Genomic DNA, 19,657 nt, shown 5'->3' on the forward strand with positions numbered 1-19,657 from the left:
CCTGGCAAGTCGTCACCCGTGGACTGCTTCGAGGATGAATCGTCCAACAACAGGAGTCGAACTGTCGGTCAGACATGGCCCATTCATTCCCACTCTGCAACCCTCCTGCCCTCGTCACCATATTGCGCAGCAGCCCCAATTTACCCAAGCTCAACAACTGCCCCCCAGTGTCTACTAGTCGTCCAGCCCTCCAGCCCTCCAGTCGTCCCGACGCCCTGTCTCGCCCCCTTTTGCCATGCCATGACCAGCCAGCTAGGGCCTCATTCCGGTCACAGCTTCTTGCTTCTTCAACTGGCTCCTCCAGACCCCCGCAACCCCGATGCAGGCACCTGGGGCTTGCAGTCCTCGCAAAGTCTTGGGTACCATTCCTGCACCTCATCCCGCGGTTGGGCACCAAGTTCCCGTTACGCTCTAAGCGCCGTTGCACACGCTCGGCATCCAACATCCAACCACTTGCAGCAGGCCTGTCCGCCTGTCCGCCTGTCCGTCCTGCCGTCCTGGTGCTAAAAATGGTGCTAAAAATACCTACTAACTGCCTAGCATCCGATGTGTCACAGACCAATCATATCTACGGCACCATGGAACTTCTTCTTGCAGGCGTCGGTAAGGTGACCCGCTGAGACGGTCCTCGCGACCTATGGCAAAGTAGCCTCAAATTGTCTGCGAAGAATTGTTGATTCAAAACTAGAGTTGCCTAAGGAATAGTACGGGGGAAGTAGCGAAGCTGCAATCCCGCAAGATAAGTAGGTTGTTGGGTGTACGGACCCACTGGTTGGTCCTGCGGGCAATCAGCCCATGGCCCTAACAAACGCCCTCCTGTTCAAACGTTTAAGCCCGCTGCTCGAGCATGGACGAAGCCAACCTTGGTAGGGCAGCCAACCACACTTGACACGATGGGAAACTCAAGCAACAACGCAAAGGGCACCATTCTTGTCACGGGGGCAAACGGTAGTCTCGGTAGCGCACTCGTTTCCCGTCTCTTGTCGAGGCCCGAGGCGGCGGCCTACCACGGAATCTACACTGCACGAAATACAGACGCAGCACCGGCCTTGAAGTCTGCCCTCCAGACCGGGAAGTTCGCCGGCTCTCACTCCCACGATGTGATCTCTCTTGAGCTGACGAACCTCGACGCTATCCGCACCGCGGCTGCCACGATCAACAAGCGTGTAGCCGCAGGCGAGATCCCTCCGATCCGGGCGCTGGTGCTGAATGCGGGCTACCTTGAGTTCTTGAAGCAAACATGGACCGAAGACGGCTTTGACACGACGTTTGCGTCCAACTATCTCGGGCACTGGTTGCTAGCAATTCTCCTGCTCCAGAGTATGGATCCCCAGGCCGGCAGGATTGTCGTCATTGGGAGCGAATCCCATGATCCGTATAATTCAAAAAGCAAAGCCGCGTTCAATGAGGAGAGATGGATGACATTCCTTGATGACCATAGCTGCGACGCGATTGCCCGGGGGACATGGAGCACCAACAAGGAGGACCCGTCATTTCACTCGTGAGATTTGGCCTTTCACTTACAAGGACTTTCCATTCTGACCTCCAGCCCCATACTCCTCAAAGCTACGCTATTTAATAACTCGCGCTGCAGTGGCTTCCGACGATATGGCGCCTCCAAGTTTTGCCAGGCAATGATGATGTAGGCCCCCTATCTTTCCCACCCAGTTCGGATCTCATCCAGCAAAGCATATACTGACTCCGAGGACACAGCCCTGAACTGCAGCGAAGGCTGGATGCCGACCCCAAACTGTCACGGATTTGCGTACTTGGCATTGACCCCGGCTCCATCGCCACTGACATCACCCGTCGTGGGCCTTGGCTCATAAGGGTTCTCATCTTCGGTATCATTGTGCCCCTCATCGCACGCCTCGCGGTGTGGCTTAACCCCAATGGCCCTATCCGCACCATCGATAGGGGCACAGCGGACATCCTTGCCGCGGCTCTGGGTTTTGATCAGCCCGTCGGAGAGTCTCCCAAGGCAATGTACTTCTACGGATCCCGTGTCGAGGAGATGACTGCGGAGGCAAAGGACGAGAAGAAGCGCCGATTGCTCTGGAAGGACACCCTCTGCTACACAGGCCTTAAGAAGGGCGAAATCATCCTTGCAAATTGGGAATGAAGCAATGGAATTCCGCAACGACGCATTCCACTCGGCCTCATGTCATTTCAATGACAGCTTGCTCCTACCTAATTTACAGATAGACCTTCAAATTTGCTCGCCCTTGGTCCCCCCTTTTTACTCTATTCTCATAGTGCGGTAGGATAGAGATGGATTCTTAATTGTTCCTCACATCCAAGTGTTAGCATGTCGCCGCATCCTTCATGGTCACGCTGTAATGACTTACCACCCTCCTGCATATAAGCATAGTTTATTACTGTAGAGCTTTTCGAACTCACATTGGTTCGTCAGATTTCGCTCATCTGTGCAACCTTCTCTAGGCTAGCAGCGCACATATTCAAACCGTTGCTGTGATATTGTGGGTGCAGCTGCCTCTCAAAACTGTCCACTACTGATAAAAGAAGAGAAATCAAAAAGCTCCAAGGCGTCTATGGTTCTCTATCTTGTCAATACCGGTCCTAGTAGTAAGTGCTGTATTAAATTGGACCCCAGGACGCTGATCTTGACTACAATGTACTCAAACACCATTGTTTTCATGTTGCTGCCCCTTTTTGCACACATAGGTTGAGACTTTCGTAGTAAACATATTATGCCCCCAATATAAATACATATATGTGGTTTCGCTTCTATTTTGTATATATCTAAGGATATATATAGTACCTTTATATAATAATAAGCACTTAAGACCTAGCACTTAAAAAGAATATATTATTAATAATAACGGTTATAATACATTATTAAAACTTATTTACATACATCAATTTAAGAGTTTTAATTAAATAGTTAGTTTTAGTAATTTATTACATTTGTCTAATATTAATAGGATAAGTTTGGTATCTTGATCAGTCAGTACCTGCTGCTAACGGTCCTGGTCTGGCTCTCCTTTCCGACGCTCAAATCGCCATCATTCATTTGTAGTTCTGTGGCATTGATCGGGAGCTAGTCGAGGGGCGTTGTGGGTGTTGATGGTCGGTAACCTGGTTGTCTGCAACTGTCATCCGAATCACGACGGCTGGCTCCTCCTCAACCACGTGTGGCGGTGTTACGCTCAAAGCGTTGCTAGGAGGAAGTCCACGTCCACTCAGCCGCCTGGCCAGGCCGCTATCTGCTCGCTGAAGCGAAAGCGCTTCCCGCTCTCTGAAGTCTCGTGAGCTCCAGCTAACCCGATGAGCGCGAGCTGCACGCGGGAGGCTATGGGTCGACATTCTGGAGCTGACGCTGTTGCTGCGATTAAGCCGCATCGGTCTGCTGGCAGGGTTCGCGTTAGAGGCTGGAGCTCCGAGTATACCCTCCTCCTCGTCCTCATCTTCAATCTTCGACACCCGTCTGACAGCAATGACTGAGAAGGAAGGCTGGACTGGCGCCAAATACTTTTCGGCTTCCCGAAGTTTGTCCTGCCACGCCCCTTGCTCTTTGGTAAGATGAACTTCAGAAGATGTAATATCCAAATGCCCGAGGTACCTCAATCGCGTAGACCGGAGTACCGTGGGCCTGACAACCTCGGTGTTGCGTGTCAGCGAGATATACGAAGAAACAGCCCCAATAACCACCAGGATCATGAGACCAATAACCAAGAGCCCTTGAATAACCACTATCACAAGTCCAATTGCCGTGGTAAGAATTCGGCTTGCCCTCACTGTGGGTAGGAAAGCAACTGAGAGGCCTGTTGTCAGTACCTTACTCGTTCCCAGCATCCAAATAGCCAGCGCCATGTTCCGTCGGCCTTCGAAGGGGCGAAGTTTCGCAAACACTGAGAGCGCAACAACTTCAAGTATGAGCAGTCCATACACTTGTGTCTGAGGCGACGACACTGCCCCGCCAATGAACACGGCCCGGACCAGTTGATAGATGAGGGTGAAACCAAAGAACCACCACCTCCTGCGACGGTACCGAGCTGACAGCCATCCGAATTTCGTGACAAAGTCACGGTCTTTATGCACAGTTGTGCAACCGACATCGTTTTCTTGACAGACAATCCGGATGAAGGGTACCGATCCTATGCGCGTCCCTGGAAGGTCTGCTTCTGTCAAGTTGCTCGACCTCACAAAGCTGATCAAGGGTGTTGGTCCAAACCAGCTTTTGTGCAAGACTAGGATGCGGTCTTCTCTCAGAGTGAATCGAACAAGTCTGAGCCGCAAGTGGCACACATAGGCCGCTAGCCCCCCAAGTCCGAGCAGGAACAGCAGGAAGGACATGGCCGCGAGAGCCTTTGCGCCTTTTGATCCCCGAATGGAGAATTGGTAGAAGCTCAAAGTCATCACCATGCTGAATGCCACGAGTAACGTCCGCAGACAGGCGAGTGCCGTGTATTTAATCCAATTTCTTCGGAAACACAGCAAGTTGTTGCCTCTGATCCGCTTGGTAATGACGAGAAACTCCAGGGACAACTTTAGGAAAGCCATGCTGAGGACCAAAATCCCGAATAAGACTGACAGCCAGACTAATGATGTTGTGAGGGCATCGCTGGCTGGAACACCTACGGCCGCCAAGGTGCTTTGGAAACCTGTCCACGTCCCAGGAAGCGAAATACCAGGACCCACGGCATGGCCTGACCAATTGTAATCATAAGGGTCACTTGCGTTAAAAGGTTGTTGGCGCAGAAGGCTGTCCATTATTGGTTCATCCAGATGTTGTGATCGGCCATAAATCTGTTGGGCCAGATTGCCCTCCTTCATACTCCAGGCGACTGGTCCAGCACTTCCAGCTTGGCTAGTCTCACCAATTACCCCGTTAAATGAGTTCATGGAGGTGACCATGGAACGGTTGAAGATTTGCGCGGCAGACCAGGCAAAGTTGCTCCACCAGGCGGTAAGAATACTTGGAAAGCAGAGCGAGAGAGCCCCAGAAAAGAAGATACTTTGGAAAGTTTCGAAGACAGTCATAGCAGACAACGAGTGGGCGTAGTGGGTTCTTATTTGAGTAGGGGTCATGTCGCAAGCTGCAGTTGCAAAAGATGAAACGATGGCCACCGCGGTGAATAAGGCCAGGACTGGGCCTATGGCTCGAGGTTGGCTCATGGTAACCCCATTCGTCACACTCGCTTGGAAACACCCGACCTGGCTCCTTGAGGAGTTTGCAAATATTTGCAAGCGAACAGCACCCTCGAGATCTGGGATGGTAAAGGAGAGGTCCGGAATGTCTCCAACCTGCGCTGGGCCAACTGGAAAGACAGCCCAGGCCTCGACAGGGACAGAAGCGTTGAGGGGACACAGACTGTGTATGTTGACAGAGCATGGATCGAATATTTTCTGGAAGCGATTCTCTCCATATGCGTCCATGGAGAAGCGCATTACAAGCGACTCGTTCTTGATGCTGGATACGCCGTCCAGATGAAACAATACAGTCGCATTGTCCTTGTAGTACTGTCGGAAATAAGATCAGCATTCCATTTCTGCCCGTTACTGAAAATCCATGCATCCAAAGCATATGGCAAACGAGGGCTTGAATTGCTCATAAAATTGTCCAAAACAAGTTGTTGAAAAGATGATGCTCGATGTGGATTCAAGCTTACCGCTGCATCAAACTTGGTGATGTTGAAGAGACTCTGCCCTCCTTGGCAGTCACCGAAATTGCCCGTGTACAATGCAGGAGTCCTGTCTACAGCCAATTGCTTGGTGATGCCATCAGTGCTGGTACCGGAGATGTATGCAGTGTCCCGTCCCGTAGCTACCTGAACAAGGCAGAGCAGGAAGAATAAAGGGGCAACCAAGCCGCGAGGTATGATTGGAAACACCATGTTGCTAGTCAAAAGTAGACAGCACATGGTCCAGAGGCGAAGCTATCACGTGGAACATGGACCCGGGGAGTTACGGCTGTGATTGAGACCACTGTGGTATTTTGTTTGGACCGAATAACAGCAGGATCCGCATTATTGTAGGGCGAATACATAGCTAGGTATATAGTCTATCTTCAGCACCTCCTGGTTTCTGTGCCTGGGCCCCGTGGAATATACATATCTGTTTCAGGAAGTGAGAACGGAAAGGTGTGGTGAAGGAATCAGACCAATGCTTGGCGCACGGTTGCAACCACTCTGTGCCTGCAGGAGTAGCTGTCGCAGATCTCGGGATTGACCTCCCAGGGCTATCAAGCAGTCACACAACATAGAATTCGGAGACGTTTGAGATGTGGCTGCTAGATACTTCCATCGTCTTGGCAAATGGTGCCAGTGAAGACAAGAAGAATTGGTCCGTGGGGGGGGGGGCTTGAGTTTGTGATTAGAGTTGGGCAAGTGGGAAGTCAGCCCACGTGTGGACGCCTCTATCTTTGCTGATTCCAAGTGCCTAAATAGGGTACCTAGGCACTTAGGCATCGATGGACCATGAGCTGCTTTTGGCCGACAGGGGCTAAGAAAGAAAAGACGTGGAAAGACAGCCATGTTATGCTTGGATCGGAAGCAGGCGTTGAGCCACCGGCACAGGAAACTTCAGGCAACTTACACGGCGGGAAGGAGTAGAATTGTGGGGTCGCTCAGAACCTGCCTCCGCTTACCGTGCTCAGTCCAATCCCCCGCAGCTGCCTTTCTGGAATAGCGATGGGCACAGTCGAACCTTGTCATTGTTATGATGACTTTATTTTGGGGGGTGGAGAGTTGAGTTACGAGGACCGATGATCATGCTTTGCCTCGAGTCTCTGTCAAGCCGCCGTCGGCCGCCTGCAGGGGATGCCGTTTAGAAAGATACAACCCAGACCACGAACAACAAACATCTGAAGAGGCTGCTAATCATGTGGTCCGACGGAAAGGAACAGACCGACTACTCTGCCGCCAGGGTGTGCTCTTCGGCCCATATTCCACTGCTCAAGTAGGTCGTCGAATCAAAGCCTGCGTCGTGGTGCATTAGGCTCAAGTGCTGACAAGTCGCCGGGCCCGAAGCCGCGTTTGTCGGGGCGACCCGAGGTGTTGCACCAGTCCGACTGCCGAGACAAGGGCTGGGTCCGACCGGATTACATACGGAGTACGGTGTACTGTGGTACCTCGATGTGGACCCGCTGCGGTTCTTCATTGCGAGGCTCTCAGCTCGATCGGGCCCCGGGCCTGGCTGTCATTGCCAGATCCATCCAGGCGACGTGTCGGCTCTCTTGGTAGGGCTGCTGTCTGGCGGACACGGTACCTAGGCGGCTTTACACACAAGAAACCAACCCCCGCGAGGCCTTGCTGATTAAACCTGGCCTGGACTACCCACGCATCTTCTCATCTTCACAGCAGCCAGGGCTGCATTTTTAAAGAAAAACGACTTTACCGAGTACAAGTCCGGGGTCCGACTGCATGTACCCTCCTCCCCGCCGTTGGCCCGCTGACTATTTGCTTGGACGGACTTGGCACCACGACAACTCCATATGACCCTCAGGTTCGTGGTGAAAGGAAAGCCGGACTCACAATTGGGTAGTACTTCCCACAGCAGCGACTACGAGATCGAGACAGGTAGACCATTCCTAGGCGCGGACTTGCAATATTGTGCTCTGTGTCATGTTGCCGGGATCACAGACGCTCTCCCGGGCTTCTTACATGCTGCTGACAGAATCTGGCCACCACGGCGGCCCCTTGACTATTTCGCTTTGCTTCCTATTATTTTCCGTGTCCAGGTTTCGCATCTCAACGCAGCATTGTGTCATCCAAGGTGCCACAGCTGTCTGGCTGCGAAGGGACAGAGAGATGAGCACGGAGTTGGAGATGCACTCTCTCCTAATTCACGGGGTGAGGTTGATCGACCACCAGCCCCACCTATCCTCCCGACGGCACACAAATTCTCGAGCCCTGCCAGGACCGGGCGGCGGGGTGATGAGGCCGATTCTCACATGGGTTGCTAGGAGGTTCATGAGTGTACTGCCTGATGATCCCGGGTGCTGCACGCTCACAGGCCAGATGGCCGCCAGGGGCCCCAATAACCATCAGACGTAGCCGAATTATGCTCTTCAGGAGGCCGCGTAGGTCCTTGCCCTGGTTGATGCGCGGTTTTTGTCCTCGCGCAGCGTGCGACACTGTGACGGCCAAGATTGTGGCCAGGTTGTCTGGCGGCGTGGGCAAAGGCGAATATGGCGAATATGGCTGACAGGGGAAGGCGATGCGGTTTGTCGCCCGAACGTCATGCTGCGCGAGCTTTGTTGTGGGAACGCCTCGAGGCTCACAGCTTTGGCGCCGTAGACTGACTCCGGATAGCCTATCGCGCTTGGCGGCCAGCCACCGGTTACGGCACCGGTGATCACGCAATTTGTGCTAGAGGAATCAGGTCCAAACGAGTATTCGTGGGTCTCCAATCCCCTTCCGGGCTGCAAATGGTTTTTTCCCTTGCAGTGCGACTCAGGACACAACACAGGAGCAACTGCTGCGAGAAGGCAGTAACATCGCCAACTGATTATCGAGGACGCCCTCCTTCCGAAGCCCTTCGTTGTCTCGATTCAGGTCACCAAAACCTTGCGCACACCGTTGCCAGCACAGTGACCAGTGTCAGCGACCCGGACGGGAATACCCAGTCCACCCAGGTAAGGTACTCTCTCGACTTCACCAACTCTCCACACCCGGTTTCGTAAGCCATCCGCGGGTGGTCCCACGCTCTTATATAAAATCCCTGGGGATCCTCCGGAGGGGGGATCAGACACAAGACTCGCCTCCTTCCTGTTCTCGATTTCTTGTTAGGCTTGTCTACTCCCGTCATCCTTCCCTCCCTCTTGTCATCCTCTCTGCTCTCACCCTCCCACATCCGCTTTTTTTCGTTGTCGTGCTTGCGGTTGACTTACTCCCGGCCGATAGCCGCATAACGCCATACCCGAGCCGGACCCGCGACCCGTGTCCCGCGATAACAGATTTCAGATCTCTATCCTGAGATCTCATATTCAGACGAAATGGCGAACCCCCCCCACGGAGGTGTCCTCAAGGACTTGCTCGCACGCGATGCTCCTCGTCACGATGAGCTCGCAGCAGAGGCCGAGTCCCTCACTGCTCTCGTCCTGACCGAGCGTCAGCTTTGCGATCTCGAGCTGATCCTGAACGGTGGCTTTTCTCCACTTGAAGGTCAGTAAGATTAATGGTTTTTCATGCTTCCCATCCTGGATCCTCATTACCATTATCGCTGGGGGACCACTCTGGCATCGTCAGGTATATGGTCTTTTGGCGGGGGAGAGGGGCAGATATCTAGCTTCCAAGGCATCATGGCCAGCCCTTGCGCGGCCAGCCGAGGCACCAAATGCCATTCAAGCCCCGGTCAATTTGCGGATACCCTGCCGAGCATGGGGCGTTGTGGTGACGTGACGGCTGACTCGTTGCGCAATTGCAGGTTTCATGAACGAGAAGGACTACAATGGGTATGTACTTTTTGAACTGAATCACTAAGCCAACGGTCCTGGCCAACGTTTCCTCGGAACAGAGGGCGATGGCAAGATCAAGGGCTTTTAGAGAGCCGGAAACGAGCCCTCAATTTGCTGTGGATTGTGCTGTTATATGCGAGATATTAACAAGTTCCGTATAACAGAGTCGTCAAGGAGAACCGTCTTGCCAATGGCATTCTCTTTTCCATGCCCATCACCCTGGATGTCTCCAAGTCTGAGATCGATGAGCTAGGCCTTGCGCCCGGCAAGAAGATCACACTGCGGGACTTCCGGGATGACCGCAACCTGGCCATCCTGACCATTGAGGACATCTACAAGCCTGACAAGTGAGTTCTCTCCCGTTTCACTGCATCCTCTGGGGATTCAGTAACACATGATGGATCGGTTGCATCATTAACATTCATCACCCAAGGGCTCTCGAGGCCACAGAGGTCTTCGGTGACAACGACCAGGCTCACCCTGCCGTCAAGTACCTCTTCAACACCGCCGGCGAGTTCTACGTCGGTGGTAAGCTCGAGGCTGTCAGCCGTCTGCAGCACTACGACTTCGTCGACCTGAGATGTGAGTGATCAAACAATATTTCTGAGAGCGACCCTGCATGTTGACAAAGTTCTCAGACACTCCTGCGGAGATTCGATCACACTTCGACAAGCTGGGTTGGACCCGCGTTGTCGCTTTCCAGACCCGCAACCCCATGCACCGTGCTCACCGTGAGCTGACCGTGCGTGCGGCTCGCTCTCACCACGCAAATGTTCTCATCCACCCCGTTGTGGGACTCACCAAGCCTGGTGATATCGACCACTTCACCCGTGTGCGTGTGTACAAGGCCCTCCTTCCCAGGTACCCCAACGGCATGGCCGTGCTGGGCCTGCTGCCTTTGGCTATGCGTATGGGCGGTCCCCGCGAGGCTATCTGGCACGCCATCATCCGTAAGAACCATGGTGCGACACACTTCATTGTTGGCCGTGATCATGCCGGCCCCGGCAAGAACAGCAAGGGCGTTGACTTCTACGGCCCTTACGATGCCCAGTACGCCGTCGAGAAATACCGCGACGAGCTCGGCATTGAGGTCGTGCCTTTCCAGATGATGACCTACCTGCCCGACAGCGACGAGTACGCCCCTGTCGACACCATCCCCAAGGACGTCAGGACACTCAACATCTCCGGAACCGAGCTTCGGTCAAGACTCCGAAGTGGCCGCGATATCCCCGAATGGTTCTCGTACCCCGAGGTCGTCAAGGTCCTGCGCGAGTCCCACCCTCCCCGTGCCCAGCAGGGCTTCACCATCTTCTTGACGGGCTACATGAACTCCGGCAAGGACCAGATTGCCCGCGCCCTGCAGGTGACACTGAACCAGCAAGGTGGCCGCTCCGTGTCCATGCTCCTGGGCGAGACGGTGCGCTCGGAGCTGTCGTCGGAGCTGGGTTTCTCCAAGGAGGACCGCAACAAGAACATCGGCCGTATCGCTTTCGTCGCCTCGGAGCTGACCCGCTCGGGCGCGGCCGTCATCGCGGCGCCCATTGCGCCCTTCGAGGAGTCTCGTGCGCACGCCCGCGAGCTGGTTGAGAAGTACGGTGACTTCTACCTCGTGCATGTCGCAACCCCGCTCGAGCATTGCGAGAAGACCGACAAGCGTGGCATCTACGCCCGCGCCCGCGCCGGCGAGGTCAAGGGCTTCACCGGTGTCGACGACCCCTATGAGGCTCCTGCCAAGCCCAATCTGGTCGTTGACGCCTCCAAGCAGACCGTGCGGTCCATTGTTCACCAGATCGTGCTGATGCTGGAGAGCCAGGGTCTGCTGGACCGCTTCTAGGGTTTTCGTGGTTGGCGTGGCGTTTAAGAGTGGGAAGGAACCAAAAAGGAGAGCAAGAGCCTAGGAAAATAGACGGGCGATTTCGTCGACCCGAGAAGACGGTATCTTGGGCTCGGCAGCGTTGGGACAGATTTGTTTGGGATACATGGGAGAACAATGCACCTTGCTGTTCACTTAGATATCGGGCCTTCGAATGCAGCCATACACATTCTACACAGCTAGTCCCCAAAAGCTCCTATGTGCTTGAAAAGCCTGGTGCAACTGGTGGTTACGATGTAGCACGGCGCCCTAATCCTTTTCTACATGTATCTGCCCCCGGGCTTTACGACTTGTCACTCGAATAGTCGACTCGGCAGTCCATGCTCACTTGTATAAAGAGAATTCTAACTAAAAACTTAGCCCTCTATACATAACTGTTGTGCAGCCTGGAACGGTATTCGACGCCGCACATGTCTGCGGTATTATGTAATAAGCCTTGGACCGATTTCGTCTACCCTTTATTCGTCATGGCCTAGGGTTAATTCCCCGCATTACTAATATGCAGACAATCCCGGGGCCGTCGTCAACTCCCGAGGCGGACAAGGGGAGGCCGCGGGAGACAGGGTGACGTTGATGATGCCGCGCTGAGAGCTCCAACCCCACCTGGGTGGCATGGCGGACCGACCTGTCACCGCCGCGAAGACCATAGGGAAGTCCCGGACGGGACTCGGGAACCCAAAAGTATTTAGCAGATTGATGGTGTCGAATAAGGGCGAGATAATTCCGTAAACCCGTTCGCGGGCTTCTACAAAATGAGGGCACGGTCCGTACCAATACTACGGCTCTCCGTCCTTTTGGTTTCCCAGGACTACGCCCCGCTAGGAGGTGATCATCTTCATGAAAGAGCTACCGAGGAGAAGAGTCGAGCAGTCATCTACCAGCCGGGCTGTGGTTAGCTTCACGATAGCCGATGACAGAGCATTACATAACGACTGACGGCTAAGACCTTACGCGGGCTTGACATACACAGAGTATTCAAAATCTCAAGCCCCCTCTCGATCTGCTTGTCTTCCCGGGGCTGCCAACCAATTGTTATTCGAAGGTGAAACGACGACGACGACGACGACGACGACGACGACATAACCATGGCTCAGGACGCAAAGACCCCAGAGTTGTTGGACCTCACCATTGACAACATCACACCAAACACAATCAGGATCAACAACCAGGGTGACAATGAGCGTCTCAAATATCTCCTTGAACGACTCGTCACTCATCTGCACGACTTTGCGCGCGAGACCCGACTGAGTACCGACGAGTGGATGACGGCATTGATGTTCCTGACCAAGGCCGGGCAGATTTGCAGTGACGTCCGGCAAGTGAGTTATCCTCTTGTTATGGATCACCCCACAACATACCCCCGAACCGGATCCAGACCGGGAGACCTAGGGAAAGAGCTTGTGCTGACTGGCCCCCGTGCTCTGCGTAGGAGTTCATCCTCCTCTCCGACATCCTCGGCTTGTCCCTCTTGATAGATAGTATAAACCACCCCAAGCCGCCCAACGCCACCGAAGGTTCCCTTCTGGGCCCCTTCCACACGCACGACGCGCCCACCTTGGAGAATGGGGCGAAGATGGCCAGCGACCCCGAGGGTGAGCCCATGCTCGCGATCTGCACCGTCCGAGACACTGAGGGCAACCCCGTGGCGGGCGTCAAGATCGATATCTGGGAGACCGACAGCAGTGGGCACTACGACGTTCAGCACTCGGATCGCGGCGAGCCGAGTGAGCGGTGCATCCTCGTGAGTGACGAGCAGGGGCGCTTCTGGTTCAAGGGGATCAAGCCCGTCAGCTACCCCATCCCGCACGACGGGCCCGTGGGCAAGCTGCTGGTGCTGCTGGGCAGGCACTGCTACCGGCCGGCACATGTGCATTTCATGTTTGAGAAGCCGGGTTGGGATCACTTTATCACGTATGTGTGCACCTCTTGAGCCTCGTGGCTCGATCTTGTTCGGATGCGGTCCAATTGCTGACCCGGTGACGAACAGCGCGCTATACCTCCGTGATGATCCGTATGAGAAATCCGATGCTGTCTTCGGTGTTAAGAAGAGTTTGGTGATTGACCTGGACAAGGTAGACAAGAAGACGGCGCAGGAGTATGATGTGCCGGAAGGGATCTGGTTGCTGAAGAAGGACTTTGTCATTATTACCGAGAAGGAGAGCCTGGCGTTGAGAGACGAACAAGCAATGAAGGCGCTCAAGGCTCAGGGACTCAAGATGAAGCTGGTTGACCATTTGCCGGTTCCTGATGTAGACTGAACTGTATCATACACCCTCCTGTTCAATTGAGCGCATCCAATATATATTGTTCAAATCCCCCATCGCCCGTGGGAGGCCGTAGCAACCCCAGCTTCGGAAATATGGTTTGTTATCCCAAAGGCAGGAAATGTGGTATTGTGTGTCATGATCCCCTGAGCTACATTCCTATCGTTTCTCGTCGTCTATGAATGTGGCATAGCTAACCATGGCCGTCTTGAGTAGACGTCCGCTTCACCGTGCGGTCTTGCGGGTTTTGCAAGAATGCAAAATTGAAGACGCTGATGCATGTTAACCTCCTTCCTCCATTCGAGGCTTCCTAGTGACCGCGAGCCGATGCCTTGAGCAGCTTGATGACGTTCTCGTAGAACCCTTGCGTTCCGCCATACTTCTCCAAGACGGCCTGCACATCGAAATCCGCATTTTCGGCCAAGCTTCGACCCACAAATGCTGTGTTTCTCGTGCTTGGGATGCGCAGCATCTCCTTCTCGACCTTCCAGCCACAGTCCTTTGCGATCTCAACAACCCAGGCGCAAAGGGAGTTGTACGCGGATGGTGACTCTGCCTTGTCCTTTGGTGGTGGAGCGCGGAATCTGGCACCTGTCAAGTTGTGACTACAGCATGGAATCATGATGAATGGGCAGTCCGAGAGTCTCGCCAGGATGGGTGTCCACGGTGTGAGCTCATCGGCGTGGTTCGAGATTATGAATGTCTTGGGAGGAAAGACTCCATCGTGGATCAACCCATCATGGGGCATATCCTCGCCGCCTGGTTGCGCACCACCCACGACAGATGGCAGGAGTACGCGTGTCTCCAATGACTGTCGCTCTACAAAGCTGTCGGTTGGATTCCGGACTCGGACTTCAGTGCTGTACTTTGGCCATGACCTTCTTGCCCGCGCATCGAACCCCCATCCAGGGTAGTTCTCACTGTTCAAGATGTAGGTGAGGAGGCCATTGCCACAGCCAATGTCTACCCAGCCAGGGAACTCGGAGTCCTTGTACATTTCCTCCCACAGTTCGATGAGGAAGGCCGCAATACAGATATCCTCAAAGACATGTTTGCCGGGGTCAGTGACCTCCTCCCATCCCTCAACAAGGGACCGAGCGTACTTCTTTTTCAAAGTAGCGTACCTGTTCTGAAGTGCCACCTGTGGAACCAGTACATCGTGGTGAACACGCTTTTTATAGCCATCCGCTTGGCCGTGGCCGTGCCTGTGCAAAACCCTCAGCAGGTTGAGTGCCGTCCTCGAGAGCTTCTCATCTCGCTCGCTCCCATCAAAGAGGCAGTAGCTGATAGAGATGGTGCCACGAGAATGTCCCGGATCCCAATCATGCAGAAAGGCGATGCCTCGCACGGCTGGATGATAATAGGGAATATCAGACTCTGACTTAGAGTGTGGAAGGTAAGTGATCAGAGACCGCTGCAAGCCTTGCGGCGTGGAACCCTGGTAAAAGACACAGGTCTGATCGAGAGGCTTATCTCGCAGCTCATTGCGAGGGATCATCCGACGAACTAAACGCCGGGTTTCCTTGAGCCCTGAGAAGCCTGGGACCGGTGGCTGGCCGTCGAACGAAACATCAGAGACTTCTGAGCCAGCGACCTGGTCCAGCAGAATGTCGGCTCGAAAAAGCCAGGAGGAGTTGATATTCGGGTTGCGGATCAAATTTAGCATCACCTGGTCAAATATGACCGGGTCGAATCGTATCTCATGCTTAAACAAAGGCGTCCAGTCAGAGCGGCTACTGCCGGCTCCCGCCTCCTCGAAGATCTGGTGGGAGACAGCCGATGCTTTGTTGCTGGCGTCGCTAAGATCATCAGGTGCGAAAGGCATCTGTGTGTTGAGGCGTTGAGGCATTGAGGCGTTGAGCAGGGCGGCCTGCAGAGGCATCCATCAGACTTGAGAAGAAAACCTCTTTTGATGTGACCCGCCGAAGGATGACCTCATGATTGGGGGGGGGGGGGGGGCTTTGAGGAGGGTAAGGACGGTAGGAGGGTAGGAGGGTAGGAGTGTAGGAGGGAGGAGGGGAGGAGGGAGAGTAAGAGGATCAACTTAGGGTAAGGGCTAGTCTATTAATTTCTAATTTAAAATAAGAGTATTTATAATAAGTTATAAAAAATAAGATATTTATTTAAATAAAATATAATTATTTTTTAAAAAATTAATTTTATAAAAATAATAAAAATTAAATTAAAAATATATTTATTAGTTAATTTTATAATTAAAGTAAAAATATAATACTTATTTAACTATAATATACTATAGATAATAATGACTAATAAATAATTAGTTTGGGCCTCTAGGGGGTGATGGAAGGTAAGGTTCTAGAGTCGGAAGATTCTAATAATAAGCGGGGCACTGCACACACCGTAATGCACCTCTGGGTGTGTAGGCACTACCTAGGTACCTAGGTATCTACCTAGGACCAAGTTGTCAGGCCTAGCTGGCCAGTGCGGTTGTTGGTGCCCAGAAAGCCAGGGGGCGAGGGGCGTAGAAGCGGCGCGCGGCGGCCACTGGACTAGACGGGACCCCTCCTCGATTCTACTTAAACACTTCGTCCTCAAATTGCCGTTCTCGACCAGCCTCTCTCTTCCACAAAACATCCCATCCTATCACCACCATCCGACTCCGCAACAAGTCTGCCAGCCAAGTCCAGATCTACAGCACCTCGGCTCCACCCCGATACCTCAACACACCAATTTCAGTGAGACGCCATCTGTGCCGTCCGTCGCTGCCTATGTCAATCGAAAATCTCAAGTCTTACGGTCAGTCTCTCAGCTTCACCACCACCCAAAGCCCACCGCACATGGATCCGCCCCTCCCTGCGATGCACCGCCTGTGATTGAGCAGCAGGCGTCAGTCTTGCGTCGCACAGGCCACGGATTCCTTGTTTTGTCCGCTGCGTCGAGAGTCGAGGCCCCCGACAGCCTTGGGACAGCCTTGGGAACAGCCCTCGATGCGGCAGCACCTTCCCCGCGTTTGGGCCTCTTATCAGGCTAAGCCCGCAAACATCAATGCTAACATCAGCCCTCACAGACCCCTTCGCCGAAGCCGACGAGGACACTGGAGAACAGTCCAAGGCTCCTGACTATATCCATATTCGGATTCAGCGTACGTCCATCCCTGACCGCCTCCCCACGAGGGGGGACGGTGGGACAGCAACATGATGGTTGATAGCGGTTCTGTGCAACCATGACGCCGCCCATCTAGACTGTTCCTCTCTGCCCTGTACTTTCTGCGCGACACCGGCTGACGAGTCTGCCCAACAGAGCGAAATGGACGTAAGACCTTGACCACAGTTCAGGGCATCCCTGCAAAGTTCAGCCGGAAGAAGATTCTTGCAGTCGTCAAGAAGAAGTTTGGTGAGTGCCCAACCATCAACCACCAACCACTCACCCACTCACGTCCGCCTTTGACTCATACCAAGATTGGTGACTAACTTTGCCACGCTGCAGCCTGCAATGGCACCATCGTCAACGATGCTGAGATGGGCGAGGTGATCCAGCTCCAGGGCGACCAGCGCAAGGATTTCCAGGAGTTCCTTACCAGCAAGGACGGTCTTGAGCTCGACCCCAAGACCATTAAGGTCCACGGTTTCTAAGGGCCCTCATCATGTCACGTATCCTCGACCAGGACTGCTGCGTGGGAACGGCTTGATTCGGAGGCGATACCTAAACCAAGGAACACATCAGGTCTCCTCATGCCACAGCTTCTCCAGATATGGAGACATCTCGGGCGCCGGAGAGGAAACACTTGACATGATACCCCATCGATCACGGACATCGAATCCTTGGGGGAGTCCTTTTTTGGGGGATTGATTGAAGTTGGAGCTGATGTCCTTGTCGCCACGCGCTTCACTCGTTATGATTTCCGCAGTATTGGCGTTAGTAGCAGAAATGGCACATCGTTCATATCCCTAGACGTGGCTCTCCTGTGACATTGATGCTCGCGCATTTGGTCTGCCCGCGGCCCACGATAGGTGGCCTGTGTCTTGCCCCTGACTGATTGACAGACTGCACGACGGACGGACCCACACGGACCCGGCGACATACAAAGGGGAACGAACATAATTGCTGCAACCGTACCAAGCTCCTGCGCTAGTGATTACACAGGCTCGAGATTCCCGACCAACCTGTCATGCCCAAACCGTTATAACTCCAGCCCGATGCTTCCTGCCGACTCGATTGTGCTGAACAAGGGGTATCTCAAGCAGATTTGACAGAAAATCCCGGATTAGAGAAGAACATGTAAAAAAAGAGAGAGAGTGCAATACCATCACTACCTGTTCTCCTTCAAGGTTCCAGTGTGATATTTGCAAAGTTGGCCACGCTGACCACCAGCTCTCCTCCCTGACGCAACAGCCTATATCCCAGCGCAACGAATGGCAAATCGAACCAGTCCCGATCCCAGTGCTGCTGAATCAAGAGGGCGACCATACTGACGTAGCTCGCCATGGAGAAGACGCTGATGGAGGTGGAGGTTTCCTTCAGGATGTTGATCTTGCGTTGTGTTATGTGGTAGACGAGGGTGAGCGTCTGAGGTTTCCAAAAGATCAGCGAGCTGCTGCGCAACGAGCAAGAACCCGGAGAGCGGCGAGTTGAGTGAGGTTGCACAGGGGGGGGGGGGCTCTTACACTTGTTATAATTATCCAGGTCGGCAGGAGTAGAAAAGGATCCTGCGAGCTGCCGCTGAGGTCGAGGGTCCACGATTGTAGGTAACCATTGAGGGCAGATACGGAGACAAGGCGGAAGGCCGTCGCGGAGGGTGTATAGTTCACCAGCCTAGGAATCAGACAGGACAATGTAAGTGTACGGGCACGCAAAAGGCAGGCGGGCACCAGTGACTTACCACCTGGACATGAGGCAGTCCGTGAAGAAGAAGGACAGGTACCCAGAACACCCGCACCAGACGATAGCGAGCATGGTCTCGGTCAGGAGCAGCCTGTCCTGGCCGGATGTCCGCCCCTGCACGGCGCCAGCGCCGTCCGAGGTGGCGAATGCGTGGAGCTTGAGCAGGAAGCGAATGGCGACGGGGAAACAGAGGTAAATGGACGGCAGGATGGACAGCAGCCGCAGGGAGAATAGGATGGGGTGCCACCACTCGGAGACGCCCAGCACGGCGGCCACACGGGGCTGGAGGAAGGTCGGGTGGGCTATCGGTTCGGCCTCGAGGTCTGGACCGGCGGCGGCGCCGTACGTGTTGTCCTTGATGGGGCGGCCATCTCTGGCGACGGCGACATATTCGGTGTTGAACCTGGTGGTGGTGGTAGTGGCAGTTGCGGCGGAGGAGACATGCCTTGCTGCCCGATCCGCTGCGTGTGCTTGCTCCTGGTCGTGTCTGTTCGTCGACCACGTCCGCGCCCTGGTTAAGGCTGACATCGGCGGGCTCTCCCTTCGTCAGGGGGGGGGGGGCAGGTGGGACGGCCCCTCAGACCCTGGGGCAGAGGACTTCCTGGCTAGGGATTGGAATGCTCAGCTGGCGAGCTTTCTCATAGCATGGGTGCAGGTGAGTGCGTTGGGTGAAAAATGACCATGCGTTCCAAGAGAGAAGGATTCTCGACTGCGAGCTAGTGGAGGAGAAGCCAGGTGCCTGGAGAGGGGGAACCTCGACTGAGACTCTGAGCTTCAGGGCGCTCTTCTGAGGTCATTCCCAGCACTCCCAGCTCTGATTTTCCGGGAGCGAGATAAGCTGGTAGATACTGTGGTTTGGAATGGTGCCCCGGCCGACTACTTGTTCGAGTAGACTTCTGTTCTTGCTCTACCGGCACAAAAATTACCTTGGCTCTCACCGTGACGGCAGGAGCATAGCCAAAGTCCAAGCTTCCTCGGGACCCTTGTGTCTCGCGAGCGGCTAGACTGCCGCGGGTGCCACCCAGCTGCCCCTTGCAGAGAGCATCTTGACTACTCCGTGCCGGCAGGCCACCTAGGTACCTAGGTAGGCACCTGTATTCCCCACAGCGGGACCCAGACCCCGGCTTATCGGTGGGCAGGCACGGGCGCATCCGCCAAAATTTTGCTGAAGGGGAGCTGCATCATGACCCGCAGGAGGCGGTGATATGCCGACCTGGCGCATTGTGTTTACCAGCAATTCAGCCACGAGGGCGGAAG

At 54.2% G+C, this 19,657-nt stretch overlaps 6 protein-coding genes across 6 annotated transcripts; 4 read left to right on the plus strand and 2 right to left on the minus strand.

The window, feature by feature from the left end:
- The first annotated feature begins 74 nt into the window (after positions 1 to 74).
- On the plus strand, positions 75 to 2,414 carry KVR01_001996 (uncharacterized protein). The gene is made up of 4 exons (XM_044793225.1): positions 75 to 603; positions 689 to 1,501; positions 1,595 to 1,642; positions 1,714 to 2,414. Exons 2-4 carry the CDS (start codon positions 894 to 896, stop codon positions 2,120 to 2,122), a joined length of 1,065 nt encoding a protein of 354 aa, XP_044647011.1. The 5' UTR covers positions 75 to 603; positions 689 to 893; the 3' UTR covers positions 2,123 to 2,414.
- Positions 2,415 to 8,266: 5,852 nt separating this feature from the next.
- Positions 8,267 to 11,470, plus strand: KVR01_003169 (sulfate adenylyltransferase). Its single transcript, XM_044788865.1, has 5 exons — positions 8,267 to 9,128; positions 9,391 to 9,418; positions 9,586 to 9,768; positions 9,855 to 10,003; positions 10,060 to 11,470. Exons 1-5 carry the CDS (start codon positions 8,960 to 8,962, stop codon positions 11,253 to 11,255), a joined length of 1,725 nt encoding a protein of 574 aa, XP_044648184.1. The 5' UTR covers positions 8,267 to 8,959; the 3' UTR covers positions 11,256 to 11,470.
- A 354-nt stretch (positions 11,471 to 11,824) lies between these two features.
- Positions 11,825 to 15,498, plus strand: KVR01_003093 (uncharacterized protein). The gene is made up of 3 exons (XM_044782389.1): positions 11,825 to 12,613; positions 12,724 to 13,205; positions 13,282 to 15,498. Exons 1-3 carry the CDS (start codon positions 12,380 to 12,382, stop codon positions 13,550 to 13,552), a joined length of 987 nt encoding a protein of 328 aa, XP_044648108.1. The 5' UTR covers positions 11,825 to 12,379; the 3' UTR covers positions 13,553 to 15,498.
- KVR01_002930 (tRNA (uracil) methyltransferase) lies at positions 13,869 to 15,383 on the minus strand (the record flags this gene model as incomplete). The annotated part of the gene is made up of 1 exon (XM_044792345.1): positions 13,869 to 15,383. One exon carries the CDS (start codon positions 15,381 to 15,383, stop codon positions 13,869 to 13,871), a length of 1,515 nt encoding a protein of 504 aa, XP_044647945.1.
- Positions 15,499 to 16,011: 513 nt separating the features above from the next.
- Positions 16,012 to 17,470, plus strand: KVR01_003064 (translation initiation factor eIF1). The gene is made up of 4 exons (XM_044782403.1): positions 16,012 to 16,315; positions 16,587 to 16,661; positions 16,820 to 16,912; positions 17,006 to 17,470. The coding sequence occupies exons 1-4, from the start codon at positions 16,288 to 16,290 to the stop codon at positions 17,149 to 17,151; spliced, it is 342 nt and encodes a 113-aa protein (XP_044648079.1). The 5' UTR covers positions 16,012 to 16,287; the 3' UTR covers positions 17,152 to 17,470.
- Positions 17,448 to 19,460, minus strand: KVR01_003016 (uncharacterized protein). Its single transcript, XM_044782916.1, has 3 exons — positions 18,399 to 19,460; positions 18,184 to 18,331; positions 17,448 to 18,085 (listed from the first exon to the last, which is right to left on the minus strand). The coding sequence occupies exons 1-3, from the start codon at positions 18,926 to 18,928 to the stop codon at positions 17,843 to 17,845; spliced, it is 921 nt and encodes a 306-aa protein (XP_044648031.1). The 5' UTR covers positions 18,929 to 19,460; the 3' UTR covers positions 17,448 to 17,842.
- Positions 19,461 to 19,657: the final 197 nt, after the last annotated feature.

Source organism: Diaporthe batatas (genome assembly GCF_019321695.1).
Source record: "Diaporthe batatas strain CRI 302-4 chromosome Unknown Contig00003, whole genome shotgun sequence".
Taxonomy (NCBI): Eukaryota; Fungi; Ascomycota; class Sordariomycetes; order Diaporthales; family Diaporthaceae; genus Diaporthe; species Diaporthe batatas.